This window comes from Daldinia vernicosa (assembly GCF_022497035.1).
Source record: "Daldinia vernicosa strain CBS 139.73 unplaced genomic scaffold F5Y00scaffold_37, whole genome shotgun sequence".
NCBI lineage: Eukaryota > Fungi > Ascomycota > Sordariomycetes > Xylariales > Hypoxylaceae > Daldinia > Daldinia vernicosa.
The window spans coordinates 243,426-270,958 of NW_025953953.1; the positions used below are offsets into that span (position 1 = coordinate 243,426).

The following is a 27,533-nucleotide window of genomic DNA, read 5'->3' on the forward strand; positions in this document are numbered from 1 at the left end:
AATATTAATCCGTATAGGTTAGGTACCTACCTAGCTTCCATTCGCTCAGGCCTCTTCCGTTCGTACTACTTATGCTTCTCAGATACCGACGTGCGTGGGCTATCGAGACACCCCGAACCAACTCGCGAGGGAACCTTTCTTCTTCTTCTTCTACATCCACAGAAGCTGTAAATAGAAGCGCATATTGACAGGAACTCTCGAGGCTGTCGAGGTAAATCAAGAGTGTATGAGCTATCTTCCTCGGTACTGATTAGTGTTGGCTTTAGCATTTTGGTCAGCTTGACTACATCGCTCATGTCTCAAATCGATCGCCACCATGTCTGATAAAAAACCATCCCCAACTCCAATCTCTCCCTCGATAGTATCCTCATCTGCTCCTAAATCTTGCGAGGAATCGATCGACTCGGCATCCCTTACCTCTCCTCAAATCGACAAGGACCAACTTGCCCAGGCTCTTGATAAAATACATACCTCCGCTAAGGAAAAAGATGTCCTAACTACCTTTAACGACTTTGCGCCACCGCCAGAATCTATAGCTCCCACGGAAAACAAAGGAATTGGGAGCGACCTTGTGCAAAATGGCTTGAGCGGGCTCTATTCTCGATTTAAAGAGGCTGTTGGGGTTAGTGGGAAGGACAAATCAGTGGTGAATACAGGTACCAAAGAGAACTCCGAATCGATCGATGGGGATACCGCATCGAAGAAGAGCTCGAGTACTAGCACCACAGGCCCGAAGCCTTCTACCTCTTTGCCGAGAGTTGATACGGGCGCTACGAGTTTAACTTTCAATTCATCCCAGTCTGAGCCGATGAACTCTAATATTGCTTCTTCAAGTGCAGCTCCGACTAGCGAAAGTCAATCCCAGCAACCCCAGTCGACGATGACTTCATCTGTTACTAATCTCAGTGGGGTTACGATTTCAAAATCCGCCTCATTAAGTCGTCAAAACATACCAAATACGACAAAAGCGACAGCCTCCGTAGCGCCCGTACATGTCAGCGCTTTCAAGGACGGTACCCGGGGTGCGTCGGCCAAGACTGAAGATGGCGCAAGTAAAGGAGGCGGAAGAAGGAGTATTAGCAGGTCAAACGATGGGCAACATAATCCGGTCCCGGAGTTATCGTCGATATATGATGCATCCGAAAATAAGCGTGCCTCTAACCCGGACAAGATTGCAATCCCTAGTCATTCGAGGCGAGAGGATGGATTAATTGTAGATGGGCATACCGATTCTGCTACTAGTCCTATAAAGAGATCTAATGTTGTGTCGCCTATTTCTACGGCTCCTAATCCGACTTCATCGGACTCTTCCATACAACCCCAGCCTGATTTGCTTTCCCCTAGAGATGCTATCAGAAGACCCGCTCTAATTGACCGGATCACCCATTCTAGAACTTCTGGCGATCTTTCTAGGTCCTCTTCCTTATCTAGAGGTACGACGGAACATAGCCCCGTTAACACATCTGCTCATAACAGTGTTCATCATGGGTCATTTGGACAAATCCCCTCAACTCAACGGATACGATCCGGTGAGTACAGGATTCCGGGCACGACTACTGATGAGGGCGCTCCGGAAATGGTCAACGCGCAATTAGCTTCCATGCGAAAACAAGTCTTAAGTAAAGACTTCTGGATGGCAGATGAGACTTGCAAGGAATGCTTTCTATGTGGTGCTCTGTTTACCGCTTTTCGCCGCAAACATCATTGTCGAACGTGCGGCTGCATTTTTGATAGCGGATGTACGTCTATAATATCTGGCCAGCGGTTTGGGGTTCAGGGGACACTCCGTGTATGTACGCCTTGTCTGGGTATCATCCTCCAAAGACAAGATGGCGCTGCGTCTGACGATTCGGCCGACGATTCATTTCTCCCAGCAATATTCCGTGGTAGTCAATCTAAGCGAGGGTATTCGCCATTCTCAAAAGCCGATCGAGATGATGCTAGTATCTCTGAGAGAACAGACGACCTTGACGATGACAAGAGATCATTACCAAGTTCGTCTAGGTCTTTGAAGTCTAATACCTCAGGCAGACCACAGTCTTCTAGCCATAGACGCCACCATTCGAAGCATACTCTATGGAATCGCCTTAAACCATCTCCAGAGCAAAGAGCACCGTTCCGAAAATCCGCAACGGAAGAAGCAAGTAAAAAACCCGGACTGCATGCTTTCCATGACGACAATGTTATCGATCCAGATTTAGCGCCTTTCATGTCGGACGAATCTAGTGACGATGAACAGATGAGTATTGCGGGGGCTATGGCTGGATCCGAATTTCACGCGTCACCCGCAACGGATTCTGAGAGGTCAAGTTTAGCGTACCTTAATGCCGGGAGGAAACTTAGAAACCGAGCGCAAACGGACAAAAGCATCAGTGGCGTAAGTTTTACTAGCCGTGGCCTGGACGATTTTCATCCAAGATCCTCCAGACGACGAAACATGAGTATTGCTAGTGGGCAGCACGTTCGCTCTCCTCGACCTAAATCGGCCGTGATAAGGGGCCCGACTGGATCAAATGAGACACTTCCATTATTTGATAGTCCAGGAGGGTCACCGCTACCACGCCCCACTCGGAGTTCTTCTATGAAAGGAGATAAAGAACCTCGATTGGAACTTAACCCGGCGAGCTTGTTACACGTCCGGAAGCTCCTGCGACAATTGCTTGAAGATTCCAAGGTGCCAAACGTAAGCGCCTGGGAGAAGGCATTAATACCAATCCTTTTAAAATGTGCTTCATCCGTTGATCCTGATATCGATAGAGGAGACGACATCGATATTCGGCACTACGTCAAACTCAAGAAGATTCCGGGAGGTAGGCCAAGTGATACTTGCTATGTCTCAGGCGTGATATTTACAAAGAAACTGGCCTTGAAGAGCATGCCACGCCGCATGCCTTGCCCTCGTGTTGTTATTGTGTCTTTTCCGATCGAATACCAACGACATCAACAACAATTCATGAGCCTCCAACCTGTTATCGAACAGGAGAGAGAGTTTCTAAAACAGTTAGTGAATAGGATTATAGCCCTCCGCCCTCAGTTGTTATTAGCCGAGAAGAGCGTCTCAGGTCTTGCGTTACAATTTCTTTGGGACGCGAAGATCTCTGTTGCTTACAACGTGAAACCTTCTGTACTCTCAGCTGTTTCAAGATGCCTAGAGACAGAGATTATCTCTTCTGTAGATATGTTGGCGCTTCCTCCGCATCAGTTCCAGACAGGAAAGAGTTCGGGTTACGAGGTGAAAACGTTCGTCAATGAGGATATTCCAGGTCGAAAGAAGACGTACATCTTCTTGTCTAGCTTCCTAGAAGATCTCGGTTGTACCATTGCTCTCAGAGGTGCATCTACGCCTATTCTTGCGAAGCTCAAACACATAACTGAGTTCATGGTATATGTAGTGTATAACCTCAAACTCGAGTCGTGTCTATTGCGGGATTTATTAATTCAGCTTCCTACCGAAGAAGATATATCGAGAGGTTCCACTCAAACTACTGATGGCAGTCAACCCTCAGTAGGTACTAAGGCCACAATAGATGATGATGCACAGAAAAATATGACTCAAGATGAGATGCCATTAAGCCAAGAAGATCATTCTTCCGGGAAGGCAGTTGAAGCATCGCCGGACAGCAATATACCACAAGATCAACTTCTATCAACCCAACCAGCCAGCGAGTTAATTCCGATCCATGAAACACACTCTCGGGCACCTCACGACAGTTCTGTTCCGGAAGATGTTCCTATGCCAACCTTTTACAGTGATATGGTGGCCAAGTATCAAACAAGAATCCTCTCTGTGTCGCCGTTCGTTAAATTCGCACCACCATATCTACTTATGAAAGCTCGGGAGCAGGAAAGAAAGCTAGCTCACTTAAAGCGGTTGCGGGATCAAGATGTAATTGAGGAGCGCCGCGCAGACAACGAAAAGTCTAATCCATCAAAGTTCCAGCTCATTAAACCGGAAATGGTTCTCGAGACGAGCCATAACGCCCCTAGACAGATTAGGGAAATTCTTCATGCTGTCCACGATGCTGAATACGACAGGGCTCTCTACAACTATCAAACGCAAGCAAGACAATGGGAAAACTACATCAAGGGCAATATTGGGCTTTTCGAACCTTATGCCCACCAGAACATAGTTGTCCTACATTCTGTCATCTGTACTGAAACTAAGATCCCGTGTTTAGAGCCGAATCTGATCGCACTTGGCTTTTACGATGAGCATGTCGATAGAAGCAGTGGTATGGATCCTGATTGTACTTTGGGACAATACATTGAAGATATCTGCTATGGCGCCGACTCAACCTGCGAATCGAATGGATGCGATCGCAAATTGTATGAGCATCACCGAACGTACGTTCATGGCGAAGCACGAATTACTATATTCATTGAGCAAGATACCAGAGACCGACGCCACGAAGACAGTATCATGATGTGGAGCTACTGTAAGCATTGCAAACGAGAAACCAGCGAAACGGAAATGTCAAGAGGGGCATGGAAGTATTCATTTGGAAAATATTTAGAACTATCATTTTGGAGTAGGGGTACCACTCTAGTCAAAGACGAGAATCTAGGGGGCTGGGACTGTCCTCACGACCACCATCGCGATCATATACGACACTTTGGGTTGAACGGCAAGGTTGTACGCGTCCATTACGAGCCAATTGACCTCTTAGAAATCATTGTACCTCGAGCTAGGATTACTTGGAATGTTGGGCATGATCTCAACATGAAAAACGAAATATTTCTAAATGCTCAAGAGCGTTGGACGCGGTTCACGACATCTGTCAAATTACGACTAAAAGCCATTAATACCGAGAGTATTATCCCTGAAAAGGCCGAACAATGCAAGGCAGAAATGGACCGGTTGTGGAAAAAAATACACGATGATCACACCTCGCTTATTCGGAAGCTTCAGGATAAATATATGGAATCTAAATATTACGAGGTAATTCCATTTAATATAGTTTTACGAGAGATGCTCGTGAAGGTGGCCGAATGGGATGCCGCTTTTTCCAAGTTCGAAGCCGATTTTCTTCCTTCTGACAAGGATATTCGAAAGCTAACTATGATTCACCTTCGTAAAATGTTCACGGACGAATCAAAGGAATCTCTTAATAGCAATGAAGTCCAAAACGAAGCCACCGATAACACAGAAGAAAATACCCAGACGAGTACGCCGGAAAGCGACCCCAAGCAGGATACTCAACAATCAGAAGCTACTACTGATGCTTCCCAGCTCGATACAATCCAAGAAAAAACCCCGCTAGATGTACCGCCTCAGGAAGAAACTCTGGAGAGGATTGAGCCACTGGATCTTGCGACACCGAAATCACCCGTACCCAGCAGTTCCTCCCCAAGCAAACAGGATAATAACGTCGATAGTCAGGAAGTATCAGTACCAAATATCACAGATACAGTCTCAGCATCATCCCCCGAGGTTGCGCCACGGTTGGTAACAAGCACGGTACCGCCTATGTCACTAGCTGAGCAAGTTGAACAACTTCGTCGACAACAGCAGTCGTTGGTTCCTGAAAGTACGAAGAACGAGCGGTTTGGGACCGCTGGAGGGCCTCAGGGGACGACGCCGGAGCGCAGCTCATCCCGTAGGATAGGATCAAACGTTTCGCCACCTATGGTACGCGCCATATCACACCCTGTGAATAGCGTTCCGACCTTGCCCCGCCTACATTCTGCAGTAGGTAAAAAGATGTTTAGTACCAACAAGGACAAAGATAAAGACAAGGGATCTTTTCCGGAGGTGACAAGCGGAAGCGAAATCAGGAAGGCTGCTAGCGAATCCGCTAAAAGCGAGAAGAAGCTTTTTAGTAGTCTCCGGCCGCACCGCAAGGGTAACCAGTCGTCTATCCCCCGTTTTATTGGAAAGAAAGACTCTAGGGTGTCTACCATTCGTAAGCATTTCGAACAGCTCAGTCGTGAGTTCGAGAAAGAGCGTGAAAAAGATCGTGAAAAACGAAAACTAAGAATGTCTCATTCGAGGCCTTTCCTCCAGCATTCCACGACTAAAGCTATAGTTGAGGTTTACGAAGACGTGGATGAGGCCGTACTGGAACCAGGTCCTGCTGAGGATGAGCATGCAACCGCATCGGGATCAGTTGATCCTAGATCAAAGAATCAATTAGGAATGCAAGACCATCCGCAAGGAAATGAGGCTGTCGAAGCGCCAGCAGAGGACAGACAATCTCCAAAGGATGACCATCAACATCGAGATGAAATTGCGACTGAAGGTGAAACTGACGACCAGGCGCACAACAATAGTCCAGGACCCACAGATGATGAGCAAGGGGAAAGCGACACAGAGCATTCGTTGATCGATGGTACAACGCTTGAACAAATTGCCGAGTCGTTTGACTCCAGCGCGGAGATTCCCACAGAACTTCCCAAGCAGGACAAGAATAACTTCATGAAGGTACTCACTAATTTTTGGAATGAGCGCTCAGCTAGCCTGTGGCCTGGGCTAGATTACCCCCTAAATGCAGCTGACCATATTTTCATTGATTCTGACATCATTGTCCGGGAAGATGAGCCAAGCTCGCTCATTGCGTTCGCCTTGAGCTCCGAGGATTATAAAGAGAAACTTCGCACATTTTATCGCAAGAAGGGTAGTGAGAGCGTTGCAGCCTCGGCGGGGACAGATACAGAGGACGACGCACATTCTGAGGTATATTCAAACATAGAGGAAGATATCACCGAAAGTCAACTGGAAACTAAACTCGTCCATACTACGAGTTCCCATTACAAGTATCAATTTACCGAAGGAACGGCGAAAATGCTGGTTAAAATCTTCTATGCCGAACAGTTCGACGCTTTACGACGGAAATGCGGTGTCGCCGACCGCATCATCGAGTCTCTGTCCCGGTGTTTAAAATGGGATTCCAAAGGTGGCAAGACGAAATCAGTTTTCTTGAAGACTCTAGACGACCGGTTGGTAATGAAGGTAAGCAAGGGTGTAAGCTCCATCCTTACGTAGGCGGGTGTGCTGATTATATTACTAGTCTTTGTCGCCAGTGGAGACGGCTGCTTTTTTGAAGTTTGCACCAGCGTATTTCGGTTTGATGGCGGAGGCGCTTTTCCATGATCTCCCGTCAGTAATTGCCAAGATGCTAGGGTTCTTTCAAATCACTATCAAAAACCCGGTAACCAACACGGAGATCAAACTGGACTTGCTTCTTATGGAAAACTTATTCTACGATCGGGCTCCTTCGAGGATCTTCGACTTGAAGGGTTCGATGAGAAACCGAAAGATCCAGGTGACTGGAGAGCGTAACGAAGTTCTTCTCGATGAGAATATGGTGGAATATATTTACGAATCGCCGCTTTTCGCGAGGGAACACTCGAAGAAAACTTTGCGTGACTCAGTCTGGAACGATACGCTATTTTTAGCCCGACAGAACGTCATGGATTACTCTCTGATGATCGCCGTGGACGAGATACAGAAAGAGTTGGTGGTAGGTATCATTGACTGCATTCGAACGTACACATGGGACAAGAAACTTGAAAGCTGGATCAAGGACCGCGGCTTCGCGGGCGGCGGTCGTAATAAACCAACCGTAACCAGCCCGAAGGAATACAAGTCGAGATTTAGAGAGGCTATGGCCAGGTACGCTACTATTCTAACGCGTTAAAGAAATATATCGTACTGACTCAGAACGGCGTAGATACATTCTCGAAGCACCGGATTGCTGGCACCAGCCCAGTGTGCCGCTCCTAGTATCGAGACCCCACCGAGAGGAAGCGAATGCTGCAAGAAGGGACGAAGAAGCAACGGATGTAGGTGCAACATAGGTATTGCGTCTTCGTAGGCTTACTATAGGATGATGAGCGGTATTTTGTATGAATGGTATATATGACGTTAACCATGAAACGAGTTCACGAGGCGTTTTGCAAGAGATATGGTATACGGATGAGCATGGGGCAACCTGACCTCCTCACTACGGGAATAGCGAGACGCGGATAAGCGAAAGCAGTTCGAGATAAGAGCGCGGAAGGTCTCCCTTCATCTTTTGATAGCGAATACCCATTTTAGGTAGTAATAGGCATAACAGTCCATGTCGTACCTATAATTATAATAACGTTACTTGAAATACAATTATCCAGGTCAAAGTGAGTTTAGTGGTTTATCCAGGCATCAATGAAATAATGATTATCTATAAGACCACTACTGCTTCGCTATGGAATTTAATATAAACGAGCAACAGAAAAGTATAATAGCATTTAAGAATTACCTACCTTAGGTACATGTAGGTAGATAGACTGCTATACATATAGCTGAGAGGTAGCTGGGTTAGGTGTGTTAGGTACAATATGTTAGGTACCTACCTAAGGCGGAAGAGCCCCACAGGCGCTAACATCTGCTGACTTAAGGTTATTTGGTGGCGGCCCGCTATCTACGGTTTAGTTATCTCAACCCAAAAACCAACGTTTTGACTGATACGAATTGTACTCATTGTACTCATCACGGCTACCTTATGTAAGGCAGTCTTCACTTTTCGCTTTTAACTTTTCATTTTTCATACCACAAGTATGGTAGGAAAGAAACCTACTGCTACTTTTCACTAGATTAGAAGTAAAATAAGATGATGGGAAATTTAGCGATAATAAAAAACTATCATACGTCACCGCCATTATGTCGATAGACTTGAATTGGGAGACATTGACGGGAGGGCCGGACGGTGCCGCGCTCGCGGAACACATCCGCGATTTCATTCACACCAAATTTCAGGCCGTTCCCCTACCGCGTTTCATCAAGTCCGTCAAAGTCCACGACTTCGCTTTTGGTTCTATACCGCCAAATATTGTACTGAAGGACATATGCGATCCGCTACCAGACTTCTATGAGGAAAATTCAGACGTGTCGGACGAAGAGGAGGGGGAAGATGAGGAAGAGACGCTTGTCCAGGATGAGAGAGGAAGACATGGGCATTCGGAGGATATATCCGAAGCGATTAGAGCCGCCGAGCGGAAGAGGAGAGAGGACCAGATTCGGAGATTAGAGGGAAGGAGTGGGAGCGGGCGCAGGGGTGGTGAGGGCGAAAGTGGGACGGCCGCCTATCATCCGGAAGGTCTATATCCGCCTCATATCCACGTCGCTGGTTTACGGAGCGCCCCCGGCACTCCCGATATAGGCAACCCCTTCTTGGGACTCGGCGTTCCGACGCCCGGCGTGCCTGGCGGTACGGCAAATATGCACTACTTCCAGTCAAAGCTCGCGACTACCTGGTCCGGCACGCAGACGCCGTTAGCGGCCGTCGCCGGAGCGCAACACTTGAACGGCTGGTTGGAGATGGGTGGTGGCCTACACACACCTCCATCAGAGAGATACTCGCGAAGTCGCGATCACAGCAGACAGCCTTCACAGGGCTCCGCTTCTATACCAGATCACCCTCCAGCTCCATCCCCTACTCTACCCCCAGCCTCGCTCTCGCCGATGCCACACCCGCTCCGGGAGAAACATAGTGTGTCAACTCTCGCACCGACGTCGGCCGGCCCGTCACGACCGCCTACCAGAGACAGGATGACGAGCGCGACACACATGACAGGCTTGCCTCGGTCTAATAATCGCAGTCCCAACGGCAAAGGGGGGGCGCGCGAAGGATCCTCGGAAGAGGAGGAAGAGGCGCCGAAGAAGTTCCGGGAGCCCAGGATCGACGATCTGCAAGCCGTGTTCCGCATCAAATACGCGGGCGACGTGAAGCTGATGCTGACGGCCGAGATCCTGCTCGACTACCCGATGCCGAGCTTCGTGGGGATTCCGGTAAAGCTGAACATCACGGGGCTTACGTTCGACGGGGTGGGCGTCGTCGCGTATATTAGGAAACGCGTACATTTCTGCTTCTTGAGTCCCGAGGATGCGCTTGCTGCCGTAGGACAGGATGACGATAATGGTGGTGACGGAGACGAGCAGGGTACGGGGACTGCTAGCGGCGCGCGGAAAGGCAGGCTTGGAAGTTTGCTGCAGGAGGTTAGGGTCGAGAGCGAAATTGGTCAGAGAGAGGGTACGAAGCAGAGCCTCAAGAACGTTGGGAAGGTTGAGAAATTCGTTCTCGAACAGGTCAGGCGGATATTCGAGGAAGAGTTTGTGTACCCTAGTTTCTGGACATTTTTGGTCTAGAAGCGTTAACTGGTGTAAATTTACGACTCTCTTCTCTGTGGCTGAAGAGAGTATTCATGCTGCATCATTTTAAATAGACTACACTCAAGGTAGACTGGAGGTTTTGTACAACGGTGTAAATAAAAGGCAACGAGACTCATATTAGTAGGTAGATAGATAGAGACGCCGGTGCAACCAACACTACTAGCACGGCATTGTACTATCTAAACCGTATCTATCGCTCCTTAGGTACATTTCTCTGCCCCGAAATTCTTTCTCTCTCTTAAATCCCTAAGGAACCTGCCTACTCACTGTCCAGCTCCCTGGTTGCTAGACTGTCCCTCAGCCTGACGCGCTTGGCACAGCGGCTTATGTCGCTGAGTCCAGTCCTGCTTCTGGCATTCCTTAGAGCAGTAGAAAACCGACTGGCATGCGCCGCAGGCTTTCAGTTCTCTCTGAGTGAAGGTTCGGCCTTGGGGGCACTGTAGGGTATAATTAGTTAAATCCTCGTTGGGGATACCGTTTACCTCGTGTGTTCATCATGGACTCGGGGTGATGGGAATATATAGGTTAAGTACCTAGGTATACATATACTTACGTCGTAGTGTCCGCACACCATCTGCTCTCCCGTGCCTCTAATACGTATCTCCCTAGCCTCGGCGAATCTTCCCTGGGCCTCCCGCAGCTGGCCGATGTTGTCACGGGTCACTGCCGCATCTAGGACCGGGCCTCCTCCCTCCCGAATCGGGAGCGCTTTGTGAAAAGCTTCGTCTGCTTCGTCCAGCCTTCCCGCGCGCAGCATGGCTTCGCCCATGCCGTTGTAGGTGATGGCTGCCTGGATGGAGTCCGGCGGGTGGAAGCGCAGCTTGTACTCGAGGGCTTTCTGGTGCAGCCTGATGGACTCTTCGAACCGGCCTGCTCTCTGGGCGGCGCAGGCGGCGTTGGAATTGTCGACGCCTTCGAAGGTCGCGTCCATCCATGCATTTAGGTTGAATCCGGGGTCGCTGGGATCGGGTGGTGGATGATTGTATGTTGGAGGGATCACTCGAGGAGGCATATTGGCGGATGATGATTTGGGGTTTGGTTGGGGTGAATTAGGAAGGATGAAGTATTTAGGTTGAAGGTGTGTAAGTTTCTTTAACTTAGGTAGGTGAGAAACTTCAAGGGAAAGTGCTGCCGGTAAGGAATAAAAGTAGCGAGGGTAGCGCACTTGTAAATAGCCTCTCCTTACATATCGTTCCTTCCTTAAATTTAAGTAATACGTACCTACCTATATTAATCGTGAGTCATCTACGGAATACATATATTAATACCGTTTGCACTGACCTTTTTTTCAAAGATTGCAGTTGCGTTACAGGAACAAGCTGCAAGCACCCTTATCCCATCGACTGCCGAACATGGGTTAGAAAATGTTTCCACTGGCTAAACCTTTAAAAGAGAGTATTTTATGCAATTTAAGTTTATTTTCAAATCTTATCTTGGTTGCTAGTAAACTTATTTGGTTTAGTTGAGTGGATTGAATTTTTGACTCATGTTCGGTTGTCAATGGGATACGAAGAATAGATTGACTCGCGAAATTTACTCTTTCACCGCTACACAACTTTAACGCACGATATTACGTATGCTCACTAGGTACCTAACACTTGTTTCTAGTATATTCTAACTAACTAAGATATCATCAAAGTTTAGCTTCCGCTCTGCCTGGCGTGCCAGAGCCCAGGTGTTCTGCTAGTAGCCGTGCTACCCCATCGGCAACACCCCAGCTCAGCTCATAGCCTCGCCCACCCAAACCATATGCGTGAATGATAGTTTGCCTGTCACCTACCTCCTCCTTCTCCAGCCGTATACCGCCTCTACGGGTCGGCCTTCGACCCACGATATCTTTGATAACCGTAAACTTGCCTTCACCGCCCAAGATCTGCGGGTAAGTAGCGGCAAATTTCTGCAATAGGGCGTCGCGGACCTCTAGTGATGGATTGGGATCCCAGTTATTGGGCTCTTTCGTACCGCCGATGATGGTGCCGCCATCGAAGTTACGCGGGACGCAGAATGTCCACGAGCCGTCTGCATTCTGCCGCGTGACGGTCACGGGGCACGGGTTGGCGACGAGACATGTTTGGCCTGTGCAGGTATTCAGTAGGTATTGAGACGCATATACCTCCTAAGATTAGGCACTTATGATAGGTAGGTGGTTATCGGGAGAAAGAAATAGGAACAACTCACCCCTCGTGATAAACATGTTCTCGTCGCCAAACCCAATCCCAGAAGCGTTTACAAGCACATCAATCGGTCCCGCTTCAAGATTCCAGGAGAATATCTCCCTAGGGTCTCTTACTTCTCTACGTAGGACCTTACCTCCAAGAATCGCGAACCTACGCAGTAAGAAGCTGCAGTAGACCATAGGATTGACACACCACGTATCGTACTCGCATCCCCATTCGACACCTTCTGGAAGCTCCCCTTTCTTTAGCAGCCTAAATCCCTTCATACCTAGCTGTGTACGCGCTCTCTCTTCCGTAAGCGCACGGTACGCCTCATTAGGCGCTTCGAGATACTCAATCCCTTTCATGAAAGTGATGCCGGCCTCCGGGTGGCGTGCTTGTACGGCACGCATGTGGTCGAAAGTCTGGAGGCTCATGGCATGCTCCCGCTCTTCGGCGGGGTTGGTGGGTGGTACGAGCCTGTTGTGCGCCCCTCCCCATGGCGAAGTGTAGTTAATCTGGGTTTGTGCATCAATAGTCTCAGATCCGGAGGGAAAGTCCCGCGCTACGATAGTCACGGCGTGTCCTTCAGCCTGGATCCGTAGAGCAGAGCTTAACCCGATGACACCGGCTCTGTGGGTTGAGGTGTTAGCCAGACGTCTGCGCCGTAATAAGGGGCTACGAATATAGGAGAATGTACCCCAGTACGACTATATGCGGCATCGTATTCGGAAGAAAGATGCGTCTTGGCAGCCTAATAGAGGTAAGTGTGTTTCTTCTATGGAACAGTCTGAGCGTAATAATAAGGCTGTTTCCTTATTATTTAGCTTGCTGAAACTAAGGCGGCATTAAAAGAGAATATGAGTAGTAAGTTTATATAAGTACCTACCTAGGTATTTATACATACGGGGTATGATGTTAACAAACCTATTCCGATAGCGTAAGAGTTGATAAAGGTTTCGATTACCTATATTTATGAAAAGCCTAAATCGAGAGAGAACGAACTAATACTAAGAAATAGCTGAAATTACTAGCTTTAGCGATGGCGGCCGAACATCGGATGTGGGAGCGGGGCCGGGTGGGGCCGATCACTCATGCCGACCATCCGCCATGGGAGCCGAAAGTGGTAGGAATGGAAGGGGCAGATCACGGGAGCTACGGCCGAGGAAATTTCGGAGATATTGCCGGCGCATCGTAATATACATCTTATCATAAAGTTATATAAGGAGGTATGTACCAAGTTTCAACGACGTCCGTTGAGCAGTTATCTGGTACCTTGTGAAGATAATCTTCTAAGCGCCGGCTTAAGGCAGATATATCCGCTAATAACTGCCGATTAAATACGCCGAAATACATGGATACCGTCCAAGTTGATAGATTTATGAGGATAGAATGCTTCAGATGGAATATCTGAAGTTGATATGAAACAGCACCCATCTTCAGCCAAGGCCGCCAAGCTTGCCAAGACGCACCGACAAAACTTCGGAAACCGTGGAATACTTGAAGATTACGACAGCATGTGGATCCCCTTTACCGTGATCGAAAATCTTTATGATGTGCGCCTAGGGAAAGGTTGATCTCCCATAGGATCTCCATTCTGGAGTGGGTCTTGGTAATCCTGGCTCGCGGAGGGTATATCTTAGAAATCGAACATCAATAGACTGTAACCAAGTTACCAAGGAGCCTCACAATACGAAAAGGGTGGGACTTATCGAACCATACCTTCGCTCGTTTTGGCCAATGACTTTAGAACAGGGACAAAATGCGGATTCTGCATAAGAATGCCTTTTATCCGATTAGGAGTCTTGACATTCAACTGCCGAACCTATTCCTTCTTGGGTTTAGGGACGGTTCGGAACTCCCTTTGGGAACAGGGTGAAGGGGCATCACAACTCTACCCCTAAGACGCTTTGAAGATTCTGCTACGCTGAGATTGCGTCGCAGTTATCGACACAGCCCTAGCTAGTATTACTGCGTGATATGCGTTCATGGGTAGCCCGCTATATATCCTCACGGTAAGCCCACCGGCTCGGGGACCGAGTCCTAGGTATCTCTTACTTTCTAGTCGAATTTTTATTTCCCTTCCACTCTCTTTCGAACCTCCTAGTGAGCAGACAGCCGTTGAGCGGTTCTTTATCATACGGTTTAATCTATAATACACGAGTTTCGTTTTCTTGTCGGTCATTATCTCGTAACGTCCTCACCGGTTCTTCAGTAATAACTATGTTATTCTTCACTAGTTCCATCCTCCTCGCTGCAGTTGCTAGTGCGCGACCATCTCGGATATTGTATAGGAACGCGCCGGTTGACGTTGGGGGGTTCAAGAGTAAGTGACGAGTTACCCTATAACGGTATCGTCGTGGATAAATGGCTAATAATAAACAGTTCTAGCAACTAGCAAGATTATTCCTGTTGTCGTTGGTGGACCACAAGATACCTTCGTGCCTAATACTGTGAAGGCATCCGTTGGCGATGTCATACAGTTCCAGTTCAGCAACGGCAACCACACCGTAACCCAGAGTGCCCAGAATGCTCCGTGTACACCTCTTCAAGGCGGCATCCACAGCGGACATATTCCATTCCAAGATGGTCAAACCACCGTTGGCACGTTCAATATGCCTGTGACAAACACCGACGCTTTATTCCTATACTGTGCTACGGGACCCCATTGTCAAGAAGGACAGGTCATGGTTGTCAATCCGTAAGTGACGATCCTCACTTTGAGGCATTACTATACTAACTATCTATAGTGCTGATGACCAGCAGATCGTCGACTATGCTAAGGGGTCGCAATCGACAACAGCTAGTGTCGACGGTACCACGGTAACAGGCGGGACAGTCGCTTCCATTCCCCTTGCTAACGCTGCTTTCGTTCCCGCCGCTGCGCAGGCAGCAGCACCCCCAGCCGCTGCTGCTCCCGCAGTTTCTGCTGCACCTGCACAATCATCTGCTGCCACTTCTGCCCCTGGGACAACCACAACCACTATTACCGTACCAGCGGCGACTGCTTCTGCAGCTCCCGCAGCCTAATCGCGCTAATCGAAGCCGGTCGGTTGGGATATCAAGAGGGTGGGACGGCGTTTTGATCGTATATACTTGGGTTGGGCAATAGGTGGACATGTAGATTACCTAGGTACCTAGGTATATTATCTTGGTGAATTGACCTACACTGAGGTTAGCTAACTGGAATGATACTCAAATTCGACGAATCTCTCAGATGCACCTTGGGAGCTAATTGCGCTTATCTACTTTTTTAGGTTAAGTTCGTAGAATGCCCGACTTTTAGGAGGGTTATCTTTTTCATTTTGGCACAGCACCCTCTCTCCGTAACGCCAAGATGTCAAGATCTTTTGAACTTTTTGATTCGCCCGAGCGATGGCTTCGGTATTTTGATTTTCGCGAGACAGGTTATGAGAATTTAACGGAGCATAATTAGCTTGAACATAATTAAAGATCGCGAGACGTCTTGATTTCGGTGTGGATTTTCCAATTACGTCAGGATCTGAGAAGATAAAATCGCAGAGTTGGTTTTTATCGCTAGTGGGCATGTTGGGGTATTCTTTATCAAGTGCCCGCTTCAATTTCTCATCGGCACTTGCTCTTTTGGCCTCAAATTCAGACCGAACTTTCTCGAAAACATCTCTCGAAACGTAGAGACCTGTATGCGTAGCAGGCCTTTTCCTACTCCTACGGCACAAGACAGCATATCGTTTCTGCGGATATTGACGGCATTTCCAAGTGATGAACTGGTTGCCGGCAGGCACGAACACATATCCCGGAGGTGGATCGCTGAGACCCAATATAGTCTGTTCTCCGTAACGATTTCTGTAGCCACTGTTGTACTTGTTGTTTGAAGTCTCGCACTCGCTATCAGTACCCTCGACATCACTGGAAATATCGTTCATCTTTAGCGTTGGACGCGATCCTGGACGGCGAATGGCGAAAAAGAATCGGTTTTTATCTTTTATAGTCGACATGAGATTCTTAGGACCGGGGGTCATCTTGAACCTCGCAGGGCTCGAAAAGACTGTTCGTAGCCCCGGTGATAAACCTCGGGTAAGGAATGAAAAGTCCAACATCTTACATTTTGACTTTGGAGCGAATACGATGTAAGGTATTCGAAGTTGAAGAGGGTTTTATTATCTGGACTCAACATACAATAAAAATTAATATTCGAGTTTATCGCTACTACTGCCAGGCGGGCGGTCGGCAACAACATAGAAAAAGTATGCAGGTGCGAGTAAACCGTTTAATAATTTTAATCTATATCAATGCCGTTTGGGTAGTCAAAATATTTAACATAAAAAATGTTAGTAGTTCTTAGCATTTACCACTATTTTCATATCAAATAATATCAAACGTTTTAAGCGTTTGTACCTCTTCCCGTCGTTCCCGTGGATCTAAAGACCTTGAAAGAGGCCTTGCAACGGGATCTAATAGATCATCGACGTTGTACATCCTCCTTCCCTTCCTATTCATCATTTTTTTCTTCTAAGTCTAACTTTTCAAACGATCAGTCAGGTAGTCAGTTAACCAGTAAGTTAGTCCCCTGGCCTTCTAGTCTTCTAGCTAATCGGATATATAGCCAGTCTCCTAGCCAGTCTCATAGATAGCCTTCCCAGATACCTAGTCTCTTAAATAGTCTTATATAATCAATCTCTCAATTAGTAATTGTATTCGTAGCTATCGTAATCTAACCAACTGACTAACTGACTGCCCCCGTAGGTGTGCCTGTTTGCACGATATACGTACCTAATATATACCTTCCTGTCGACTCCCGTAGCCTTCCCGTAAACTTCGTAATATTCGAGCCCGACTCAGACGGTTAAACCTTCTTTAATTGCCTTAACCCCTTGACTGGCATTCAACTGCACACTATTAAATTCCTATACGGTACGCAGGGCTTTGTTAGAGAAGAGAAAATGGCTTGCGCGGTGTTAGGTCAGCTGATTATATACATAATTATGGCGGGGTACAGTTGAGGGCATCTGCTACCGATCGCCAAGCCAGGCCCACAAACTTCCTACTATACTTAGAAAAAGGTAGCCAAAGACAACCTTATCCCTCGTAAATTCGGGTACCCTTCGTAAACTCAAGTCACTCAGGTCATTTCAGAGTTACTTGACAAGGCTGACTACCTACCTATCTGACGGGATCTAAGAGATAAGCGCTCCACGCCTCTTGGCATTTTTCAAGTACCGTTTTCGCCAGTCAGCTAGCGAGTTGGGCGGCTAAGATGTAGTGTGATCCTCGCTCTGATTGGTTCGTCTGCCTACTTGAACCTGCAAGCAATTATTCTATTTCGGGACGCGCAAATCAGGTCGGAGTGCCGACTTCTTCACTTCCAACTTTTCCCCATGGACACAACTCGTCTTGGTTAGAGAGGGTGCCAGTCATGTCATGACAGGGGACGGGTACCTCGTCGGTCTGCATAAATCTACAACCACCCTTCCCAAGTGGCTGGTTGAGATGCTTCACCCCACCTCCAAAGGCGTCCACAGGCGCTTAGCAAAATAACCTTGGTGATCTGCTACCTACCTGGTAACTCCGTGGTCTGCACATCGTGACCGCCGGCAAACATGGTCCAGAGCGCTTGCTGCATGGTTAGGTAGTATATACATCCTTTTGGTATCTCCCTTGCTTCATAGGAAAAAAAAATAGTTGAAGATTTTACTGTTCTGTTATCTCGAATCTTTATACCATCTGTTGTTGGTGATTGGGTTCCGAATCTCTGTACTCGGATCCCTAGTATGCGAACGTGTATGTAAGGTTGTGTGACCTGCCTTGTCGAGTGATAACTTCGTCTTGATATGGATCGAGAGACCATGTCCCGGTAACAGGCGAATTATCTATCTAGACTTAGCTTGGCCAACCCGGCTTCTGTGCTTGTCCGACATTTAGTACTCGACGTTACTGACGACTAATGACAACTAATTCATCGGGGCGGAAAAGACAAGGAATATTGTTTGGCAAAATGGCGTCGAATGGGCCCTCTGGAGGGCTTTCTCTCTTCCCCAATACAACAAGGTCGCCGTCCCGGAAGCCGACACCTCGAGCACGCGCTGCCACTCCTCAATCGGCATCTCGAGAGCAGGGCTCCTCTTTTGAAATGACTCCACCGAGAAATGGTCGACGTACACCGGAGGACCTCTCGGAGTTCGTGATCGACGGAACACCAGCGGTGACTAACGGTCCGCAAATGTTGTCTAATAATCCCTATTATCAGAACGAGGCGGGTCCGTCAGTATCGCGACCAGTACCTTTGTCAGAAGTGCCGCCTCGGGCCGGCACCGCGTTCTCTGGGACAAGCACGCTGGTGAGAAGCGACAGTGGACGATCACGAAGTTCAATTGCCAAACGTCCCCTCGAAGAACAATCAGTACCCTATGTACAGGAACCGGCTATCCGTTCGATATTTCCACAGTACGACCATTCTCTACCCTTGGACCGTCAGGAGTATTATCCTACCCAGACGAGCCCAACTCACATACCGAGGACCGTCATTAGCAGACAATCTCACGTACCTAATGCTCAGAGCCCACCAGTGCGGAGTCCCGTGAGAAGTCCTCTTAGCGCCGGCTCTACACAAAGATGGCCTAGACGGCCACAGGAACCCCCTGTTATACCCCCCGTTAACACGACAGACGAGCTCCGCGACTTTTGGAAAGTAGCAAATGGATGGAAGGCCTCTGCGGCGGAAGGGCGAACGTTTTGTTTGAAGTTGATACCCGAAAAAGATACCCCGATTTACAACCTCACTTCATCTTCCACGCAACCATTCTACCATATGCGAATAGACCCAACGTCGGCAAGCGCATATGTAACATTAAGCCGGCATGACCCAAGTAAGCCTTATAAGGGAAAGGAACCGAACGCAAGTCCGAGGTCGTCCGGTGGCATCCTAGGAGCGCTTCGGGAACCTGAATCGAAAGCATGGCAAGAAGCTCTAGTTACCACACTGGAAGAACCGTCACGCCGTCTACCACCTAATGACGGTTTAGTCTCCCTGTTGTATCCCAGCGGTGCAACAAAAGTAGCACTCGAGAGACCGGACGATATGCAGGCTGTGATGGCTGCCGAACGAGAGTGTGCAAGGCTGGTCTGGGACGAAGATAGCCAAAACTACTTCTTGGTGCATCCGGCCCTGGCGACGCCCTTCTGCATTACTATAGACCGGAACCCGGCATGGAGCCGCACCGAGTACACGGTTGAACACATCGAGTCGCCGCATCACATCGCGAAGCTTACGCGGGACGGAACAGGCGAGGGCTGGATGGAGCTCGACACGCTTATAGCAGGACGTATCGATAGCTTTTACATCCTGGACGTGGCTGTATGCGCGCTCCTCCTCGTCGCCAATATCGACGAAAAGAACGTCCTCGTCGAGCACTTCGAACCGCCCCCACCAGCGCATCTGCGGAGCTCGAGCTCTAACCCCGATTTCCGCAGGAGCAGCAGCGGGCTTAGCGCCAAGATACTCGGGAAGAAGGGGAGCAAGAAGCGCGGGCGTCTCGAAGAGCTAGAGCTAGATCTCGAAAGCCAGGCTAGTAGTCTAGGCGGCAAGCTGAATATCAAAGACAAGGACAAGGAGCAACTCCCGGGGACTGCGCGAACGATTGTCAAGCTGCTCAGCTTTGGGTTCAAATGCGTTATTTGGGCCCTTACGTTGGCGTTTAAGGCGCTTATGGCTCTCATAGTAGGCCTGAGTAAGTGTCTAACGAGCGAAAAGCTTTAAGCATGTCATGATGAATACGAAATGAGGACTTGGGGCCAAGGGTGTCAATAGAGATAAGAAGGGACTACGAGAAGGAGCTTTAAAAGCGGGATACCTACTGGCGGATACGATACCATTACTATTACCACATAAGTCCCACATGGGCAGTACATATTAATGAAGCAGGCCGGTCATTTCCTCTTCTACGGGTGGGCTGCAGGATATAATGAGAGCTGGCGGATTACAGGTACAGGTACAGGTACAGGTAGAGTCACGAGCGAGGCGAGAGGCTGCTCGGGAAATGTAAATATGGGATGTGATGTGATGGGATGGGTTTATTTCTTCCTGGGTATCGCATAGCTCTAGACGATCTGAAGCCCGGTGCCTGAACGCCGCCTGTAATAATATGATCAAAACCAAGGATTTCGGCTGCTTGTCCGAATTCCTAATTCCATTTTTCCGTCTCTTGCCCGTGATATGCAAACGCTCTACTCTACCTCTTACGCTCCCGAATCTTGATCTTCTTGCCGGATTTCGTGACAATATTTCCCGATGTTGCTGTCTTCGCCATCTTGGACCTTTGGAGCTCGAGCTCGTGCTCGGTTCGCGCGAGAATTCGTAGCTTCTTTCGTGCATTTTGTAGTCTCCGCTGTAGTTTCTCGAGAAGCTTCTGCTGCTGTTCGGCACGTAATGCTTCCGGGTTGTCCTTCTCAGCATCGTCTTCTACATCCAGATCCTCTTCATCGTCCGTATTCTTCTCCACTTCCCGCCGTAACTTCTCATCACGCTCCTCCACGCCCTCTGTGAATACGATCTTCTTCGGCTTCGTCTGCTTCGGTGCTCCAAACCCATCTTCGTCGTCCGAGTCCTCTTCAACTTGGGGGTCCAAGCTACCGCCTAATCCCACAACTCTCTCCTCAAGCGCTTTGGTCTCCTTGAGCGCGGTATTGCGCACGGTGCGCACATACCCGATATCCTGGGTTTTAAGCAGGCGCACGGTGTCGATATCCATGACCTTATTGCCACGGTCGCCATTGACGGTTCCAGTCCACCGCTTCCCTAGCGACAATGCATCACCAGGGCCCTTTCGCGACATCATCCCGAAGTAGAATTCATCTTCGTTGCGGTCGGCAGCCTTCTGCCGCAGAGCGCGCAATTGGGCTTTCTTCTTGTTGAAGTCCTTGGCACGTAGGGAGTAGTCCTAAGTTTCGAGGTGGTATTATTAGCTTTGTGAGGCAATGCGAAGCGGAACAGCATGAGAAATAGGTAAACGCTATTATTACCTTGTGCTTCTCGAGTAGGCCGAGGCGTTGACGCTCTTGTGGTTGCGCACGTTCTCGGTGAACGCGCCGTTGTACGGCATTTCTTATAGAAGACATTTTTACATATAGGAATGGAACAAGTAGGAGATAAAAGTATTCTGCTCTGTCGTAGAGGGTGATAGTAGTAGGTAGTAGTAATAGTGTATTAGTGGCGGGGCGTAGAGATTCCCGTGGATTCCCGTGATGAGTTCGGATTGACGATTGACGATTGTTGCTGCGATAGTTGCGATTGATAAAAATTTTAGTGGATACCTCTGATACTTAGATTAAGCCACAGAACGATAAGATAAGATAAAGGAAATGTGGCGCCAAATCCACCCCCCTATTCAACAGCCAATTCGACTCAATGATGCTTTTGCAATTAACATTAACGTTAGTGTAGAGTTCGAAATAATACTGATTGGTTCGTGTTTGGTCCATGGTGAGCCGATGGAAATTTCCCAACGAAAATTCTGTGGCGAGTTGATATCCTTATAAACCCTATCACTAAAACTCTGCACGGCTTTGATGTCTTGAACTAGGGTAAAATACTTAGATGCCAAAGGCTATGCAAGGCATATTGTCCTCGCATGTATTCTTCCGTTTCAATGTTACATATAGGAAACGCTGTGTTCCCTTTGATTAGTGTCTTCCCATCCTGAGATGAGGCAGTTGCTATACCCTTGATACGATCCCAAGTTGGGCGTATAAGTACCTAACGTCAGGCAGGTACCTAATTGTCATATATAAGCAAATGCTCGCGGATCATCATGACGAATCATAGCATTGTTGGGATCCTAAGCGAACCAGTAGTTGTTGAAGCCATACCTACCTAACCTATGTACAAGCTAAAGTGCCTAACGGAGGGTGGACCGATCTCTACAAAACCAATGTACCGAAAGATGAGATAGATACGAAATATAGGGAGGCCTCTCTACCTGATTTTTGACCCCGGTAGATTCTTTAGGGTACTCCCCTCTATTTGCAAATGGAGTAAGTACTACAACATATCTATTTCAAGTTGGGAATATTTCCACGCCATAATAGAAATTAATTGCATGAATACGGTTGGCTGGTCCTAACTAAATCTATGCCGATAAACTTACACCACTCCCTAAAATTATGCCTTACAGTGAGTTTACCGATTAATAAGGCTGCTATAAAGGAGGCTCCAATTTGTAGCCTCAACCGTGGTCTGGAACTAGCCGGTGTTACACTGCACATAACATCGCACATAACATCACACATAACATCACGCGCCAACGAACACTTTTTCGAACTACAACTCAGACTTGAAGAACTATTTAGTATTAGTCTAACCTAAGTTTAATTTAGAAATGGGACGCCTGTTGCCTTGTGATATTTGAATACGAAGGCCTAGACGTAAAGAGCAAAGTCTTGACGCCCAATCCGACAAGTGTATACATCCGTATGGCTAACATTGGGTAACCGTCCATCAAACATTTCTATGGTACCGTATTATTATAACCATACGTTTACGAACATATCTCAACAATGTCTGCACGACTAATAGCGGCTTACTAAGTATGGATGATTAGACCCTTTGTTTTTTTCTCGGGTCCGATGCTTCTATTTCAGGACACAATGTTTGACGTGTCTTCCTACTTCTTATTGGAATGCTAGCTTATTCGCGAAAGCCCCTACAGCTAACGGCAGATCCGTAGCAAACTCCTCTCAGCCTTATTTCATACTTGCAATACCTATTGGTATAACAATATTATGGCGGTGCTCACTACTAGTCTCAGCATCATAGCCTTAGTTATATACTATAGATAATCATTTCTGGCATAGTAATATTGACAAGGTTATTTTTCTCCTTTAGCAATCCAACTTATCTGCCCTGAACTGAGAATGAAAGATACGCGTAGACTGGTGGGATTTTCTTGTCTTCACTAGATACTATTGTTCATCTACAATAAAGCTTACGAAGACACTACGCGTAATCGTCAATGGTCGAGAGTCTGATACTTAAAGTTTATTAGTAGAGCCGCGGCCACAAAAATCTAAGTTTAATGCGCAACGCTGAATACATAGGTAAGTTTAATAGTAGTCTAAGCGGTAAACATGATAAATAGGTAGGTATATATAGTAGCCTTCAGATGTCCAGAAACGCAGAACTTGGATTATTCAACTTAATTTAAAGGAGTTCCCATCTGTCAAAAAAGGATCAAGAGGCTCATAATTTTATTCTCTTATCATAGAATACTGAGCCGTCACGATTTATTTTCGCTATTGATTCGATTTCAAGCCCTTGAAAACGGAAACCAGCAAAATGTCCAACATTCAGCAACAGCAGCGCACAACTGATATACTTATCAAAAAGCTGGACCAGCTTGAAAATGTGATAGGAAATATATCTAAAGCATGGGAATATTTATGGGTAAATACCCCGGGTCCTGATCAAGCACCCCTAGGACACGTCATTGCCGGGCTTAGATCAAAACAGCTCGACATACAGAACCTGAAGTCGAGGGTATCGAGGGATAAAAGCAATTATCAAGTGGAACCATTGATTCGACGCGTCGCATATTTCGTCCGACACGCCCGACACTTCGCGCAAACAGTTAATACCAGATCAAGAATGTCGAACGGCACACATAACACTGTGGCTCGGCATTCTGAAGCGGCCAATAGTCCAGTGTACATCAAAAGCATCTATGAAGCCGTATTTGCTGACTGGGGTGCGATGCTACGTGCATTCGATGAGGTGTATCCCGCAAGGCCACCAACAGGCAATCTTGAACCGCATCAATCCTCGTCCCACGGAACACTCGGAGTTCCAATGGACACCTCCCGCCATTCACCACCACCGCTTAGTCCTCCCCCACAAATCACTTACTATTTTCCTTGGCCGAAGACCCATCTATATACAGGCGGCTCTCTACTATGATGTTGTTTGGAAATAGGGGAGGGGGCAGTTGGAAACATTTGGAACCATTAGTTAGTCGCTTAGACAAAGACTTCCTTTTGCCACAAGATATAATGAATCTATATTTTTATTCATATTTCGTAAATCTTTCGGATCGTCATGACTAATGTATATGTTACATTTCCCCTTCCCAGTATTAAAAGAGAACAATATTTGGCGTATTAAGCAGAACGTCCCACGAGGATAAGATGCAAGATTATACCACCTTCTAATGCAGGAACCCGAATAATTAAGAAAAAAAAGCCACCAAAGAAGACCCGAGCATATTACAAAGTGTTCCACATCGATCTTCCGACCTGATCCACAGCCTCTATATTAGGCCAAACCCAAAATCTATAGAATCGTGTTAGCTGGAATTTCATAACATTAGCCGCCTCAGCTTTAAAAAGGAACAGTCGTTTCAAATCATAAAAAAAAAACCTACTTTTTAAACTATGTTCATATCGTATTAACACAAAATTCTTGCATGGTCGACAGCACCCAAGAGAGTGTGACCACGCCCATCACGTCCCCACATAGAACCTCTCGCTATCCAGATTTCTGATGTGCTCCACATGGAAACCAGATCTTTCCCCACCGGCGGCTGGTGCGCCGTAGAGTTGGATTCTGAGATAGTAGGATCCGGGTTGGTTTACCGCGAGGGACTTGAACTCCATAATATCGTACTGCTGGCCATTGCTCGCGGGCTGGTTTGTTTCAGCCTGCCAGTTTCCAACCACGTTTCCTTGGAACAAGTCCGAGGAGGCGAGTAAGCCCGCTGACGAATTGTCTCGGCAGGAAGACACGCGCACGAGCCTCACAATTGCCATCGAACCATTGTCGTCATTGGAGGGCGCCCGAATCCTTATGCGGAATCCTGCGCCCACTCGTACCCGCGCAGGCGGTGAAAGGCTGAAAGTGACCCCTGAAGCTTTTCCTAGAGAAGGCATGGTAGAGTTCCTCTTCCTCGCTCCTCTGTGAGAGTTTGTATGCATGTGCAGCCGGCGTTTTGGCTTTTGGTGCTAGAATATTGCTGGTAAAAACTGAGTCGAGAAGTAATGATAGTTAGGTAAGGGCTGTTGTTGCTAGTTTGAATTTGTTTGAAGACTTTGATGCTGCTGGGGAAAAAAGGTCAACATAGGGGACGGCGAACTACATATTTATCCCTTTTCGAGGAACGGCCTGAGATCCCTTCAATCGACGAATTCTCAGGAGACAGTTACATGTTCTTCTTTTGATGGGCCAGCAAGCGGCAACGTAGAATACATTTTCTTGATTCCCATACACAAACATGGACAACACAAAGTTTTTTCTGTCACAGAGCAAGCATAAAAAACATAAGTTGTGCGTCTGGATAGCCACGTTGGTTTTTTTCTTGGTTTCTGTTGGTAGAGACTGCGATTCGTGCCACGACAAATCGTACCCACGCGTCGCAATAGCTACTGTAAGCACGGTCGAATAAATTTCAATTATATGTAGACTCGAGTGTTCTTCTATAATATGCGATGGGTGGTGTGTTGCATATATATGGCATATGTCCCTCGTATGGGTGACTTCCATCTAGAAGTTTCGAAACCAAAACAATACCATTCGGACATCTCTAGGTTTAACTTGCCACGTGGGAAATACGTTATCACGGCACCCCTAACTAAGAGGGCATTGTTTTGTGTAACCTTATATAAAAAGAAGTATTGTAAAGATTAGCTGAAAAGCTTAGAAGTTGTCAATTTTTTTCGTCTCATCCTCTTAAATCAATGTTTCTAATGGTGATATCTTTATAAGCACTATATTAGTTTCCCATCGAGACCCAATACTTCCTCTTTGAACTACCTATTAAACGTCGCTCGTTAATGCGCTCTAGTGAGGTTGAAGTATGGTTGTATCTGGGGCTAAACTGTCAATAGAGAGGATTGCTGAAAGGCAGAAAGAGTATATTTTATCGATCTCCCGGAAGAATGAAATAAAAGAATGGGTTTACTCAACTTTTAATAATATTTATTTTCGTTAAAGTATAGAATTATGGGTATCAGAACTAGCATTTCTAAATAGCTGATCCTCATTGGCTGAATCTAACTTATTACTCAACAGGTTCTAGGGGTCATAGATGCGTTGGGGTACTAAGGTTGATTCTATGGCGGTAGGTTTGGGGTTACATTACTAATATGTTGAAGGCTTCTTTACATGAAACTATGCTGACCTTCGAGAACTTTTTCCAATCCCAAAATCTATATTGTAAGAGACATAGTTTCTAGTATAGGCGATGAGCCTTCATTAAGCAAACGAAGTAATCATTCGGTGGATAGTCTTGACGCGCAGTATGGCGGAAGTTACCTAGTTATTCAAATGAAGCTAATATTGCTGTAAGACAAAAACAAGAGTTGTCACGAGGTGGAACCAAGCAATATGGAAACAACTTCGTTGTTCCGCGAGGAACTCTAACCTATCTGGCGAGCCTATGGCTCGTATATACTATATACATACATGTTCTTTGTCCTAGATGTCTCGTCTAGAATCCTGACAAGAGTAATGGACTTCGAGCAAGAGTATTTCCATACCTAACACTCCTCAATAGACTAGTTGATATTAGTCTCGACAAGACCAGAAAATTATCAACCTACCTTAGGTACCTAACATAATGTTACCCTGTAGATTACTTAACCATTATAACTTTAGAAGGTTAATAACCTTATTAAACCTGCTTACACGGTGAAGCAAAGACGATATGTTAAAGGTAATGGAATATTATTAATTCCATATTTTTCATCTATTGGCGAATGGGGCTTTTTAGATTTGTTACTGGTTGCCAAATTGGGACGTCGTATTAGGGGCTACTATTAATACATCGCGAAATCATAATGGATAAATCATGCTGCTTAACGTAAATGCCTATAAATGTGTTTTATATAATTCCATAACAAACTTTGATAGGTGAAAGGTAATACCTAGTTTCCCGCAATATTATTAATAGTCGGCCTATAGCAAAACAATCCGCATTATCATTCCCATGTTAGTCGGATAAGGAAACGTACGATCTATGGCTAATCACTTGCTATACATATTCTCTTACTTGACCAATAACACTTTATTTTCTTCACTGAACGATGTGCGAAAAAATAATTCCACTACGTTACGTACCCTTTTACCGAACTTATCCTTTTAGAAAACCTTTTTAGCACTAGCAATTATAAAGAATATATTTACAAAATGATAGTCATTATATTTCATTCTAAGCTATCATATATGAGAGGGATGCTGATTACGCCCCTTTAGCGACGGAGTAATCTAA

At 46.8% G+C, this 27,533-nt stretch overlaps 10 protein-coding genes across 10 annotated transcripts; 5 read left to right on the plus strand and 5 right to left on the minus strand.

Annotated features, from left to right (window-relative positions):
- Nucleotides 1-181: 181 nt before the first annotated feature.
- Nucleotides 182-8,086, plus strand: F5Y00DRAFT_126149 (uncharacterized protein). The gene is made up of 3 exons (XM_048004125.1): nt 182-6,949; nt 7,008-7,612; nt 7,671-8,086. Exons 1-3 carry the CDS (start codon nt 317-319, stop codon nt 7,795-7,797), a joined length of 7,365 nt encoding a protein of 2,454 aa, XP_047863047.1. The 5' UTR covers nt 182-316; the 3' UTR covers nt 7,798-8,086.
- Nucleotides 8,087-8,439: 353 nt separating this feature from the next.
- On the plus strand, nt 8,440-10,312 carry F5Y00DRAFT_242365 (uncharacterized protein). The gene has a single exon (XM_048008499.1). It carries the CDS (start codon nt 8,639-8,641, stop codon nt 10,121-10,123), a length of 1,485 nt encoding a protein of 494 aa, XP_047863048.1. The 5' UTR covers nt 8,440-8,638; the 3' UTR covers nt 10,124-10,312.
- Nucleotides 10,313-11,672, minus strand: F5Y00DRAFT_242366 (uncharacterized protein). Its single transcript, XM_048008500.1, has 3 exons — nt 11,429-11,672; nt 10,701-11,372; nt 10,313-10,584 (listed from the first exon to the last, which is right to left on the minus strand). The coding sequence occupies exons 2-3, from the start codon at nt 11,157-11,159 to the stop codon at nt 10,411-10,413; spliced, it is 633 nt and encodes a 210-aa protein (XP_047863049.1). The 5' UTR covers nt 11,160-11,372; nt 11,429-11,672; the 3' UTR covers nt 10,313-10,410.
- A 63-nt stretch (nt 11,673-11,735) lies between these two features.
- F5Y00DRAFT_242370 (FAD dependent oxidoreductase) lies at nt 11,736-13,308 on the minus strand. Its single transcript, XM_048008501.1, has 3 exons — nt 13,004-13,308; nt 12,326-12,936; nt 11,736-12,223 (listed from the first exon to the last, which is right to left on the minus strand). Exons 1-3 carry the CDS (start codon nt 13,024-13,026, stop codon nt 11,781-11,783), a joined length of 1,077 nt encoding a protein of 358 aa, XP_047863050.1. The 5' UTR covers nt 13,027-13,308; the 3' UTR covers nt 11,736-11,780.
- Nucleotides 13,309-14,106: 798 nt separating this feature from the next.
- Nucleotides 14,107-15,467, plus strand: F5Y00DRAFT_126181 (uncharacterized protein). Its single transcript, XM_048004127.1, has 3 exons — nt 14,107-14,629; nt 14,689-15,004; nt 15,054-15,467. The coding sequence occupies exons 1-3, from the start codon at nt 14,527-14,529 to the stop codon at nt 15,331-15,333; spliced, it is 699 nt and encodes a 232-aa protein (XP_047863051.1). The 5' UTR covers nt 14,107-14,526; the 3' UTR covers nt 15,334-15,467.
- Nucleotides 15,412-16,514, minus strand: F5Y00DRAFT_126178 (uncharacterized protein). Its single transcript, XM_048004126.1, has 2 exons — nt 15,527-16,514; nt 15,412-15,467 (listed from the first exon to the last, which is right to left on the minus strand). Exon 1 carries the CDS (start codon nt 16,380-16,382, stop codon nt 15,549-15,551), a length of 834 nt encoding a protein of 277 aa, XP_047863052.1. The 5' UTR covers nt 16,383-16,514; the 3' UTR covers nt 15,412-15,467; nt 15,527-15,548.
- A 1,763-nt stretch (nt 16,515-18,277) lies between these two features.
- F5Y00DRAFT_263937 (uncharacterized protein) lies at nt 18,278-20,038 on the plus strand (the record flags this gene model as incomplete). The annotated part of the gene is made up of 1 exon (XM_048011577.1): nt 18,278-20,038. The coding sequence occupies one exon, from the start codon at nt 18,278-18,280 to the stop codon at nt 20,036-20,038; it is 1,761 nt and encodes a 586-aa protein (XP_047863053.1).
- A 236-nt stretch (nt 20,039-20,274) lies between these two features.
- F5Y00DRAFT_126190 (U3 small nucleolar RNA-associated protein 11) lies at nt 20,275-21,498 on the minus strand. Its single transcript, XM_048004128.1, has 2 exons — nt 21,301-21,498; nt 20,275-21,218 (listed from the first exon to the last, which is right to left on the minus strand). The coding sequence occupies exons 1-2, from the start codon at nt 21,394-21,396 to the stop codon at nt 20,511-20,513; spliced, it is 804 nt and encodes a 267-aa protein (XP_047863054.1). The 5' UTR covers nt 21,397-21,498; the 3' UTR covers nt 20,275-20,510.
- A 2,113-nt stretch (nt 21,499-23,611) lies between these two features.
- Nucleotides 23,612-24,229, plus strand: F5Y00DRAFT_263939 (uncharacterized protein; the record flags this gene model as incomplete). Its single annotated transcript, XM_048011578.1, has 1 exon — nt 23,612-24,229. One exon carries the CDS (start codon nt 23,612-23,614, stop codon nt 24,227-24,229), a length of 618 nt encoding a protein of 205 aa, XP_047863055.1.
- Nucleotides 24,230-24,304: 75 nt separating this feature from the next.
- F5Y00DRAFT_242377 (uncharacterized protein) lies at nt 24,305-25,733 on the minus strand. The gene is made up of 2 exons (XM_048008502.1): nt 24,693-25,733; nt 24,305-24,601 (listed from the first exon to the last, which is right to left on the minus strand). The coding sequence occupies exon 1, from the start codon at nt 25,240-25,242 to the stop codon at nt 24,772-24,774; it is 471 nt and encodes a 156-aa protein (XP_047863056.1). The 5' UTR covers nt 25,243-25,733; the 3' UTR covers nt 24,305-24,601; nt 24,693-24,771.
- Nucleotides 25,734-27,533: the final 1,800 nt, after the last annotated feature.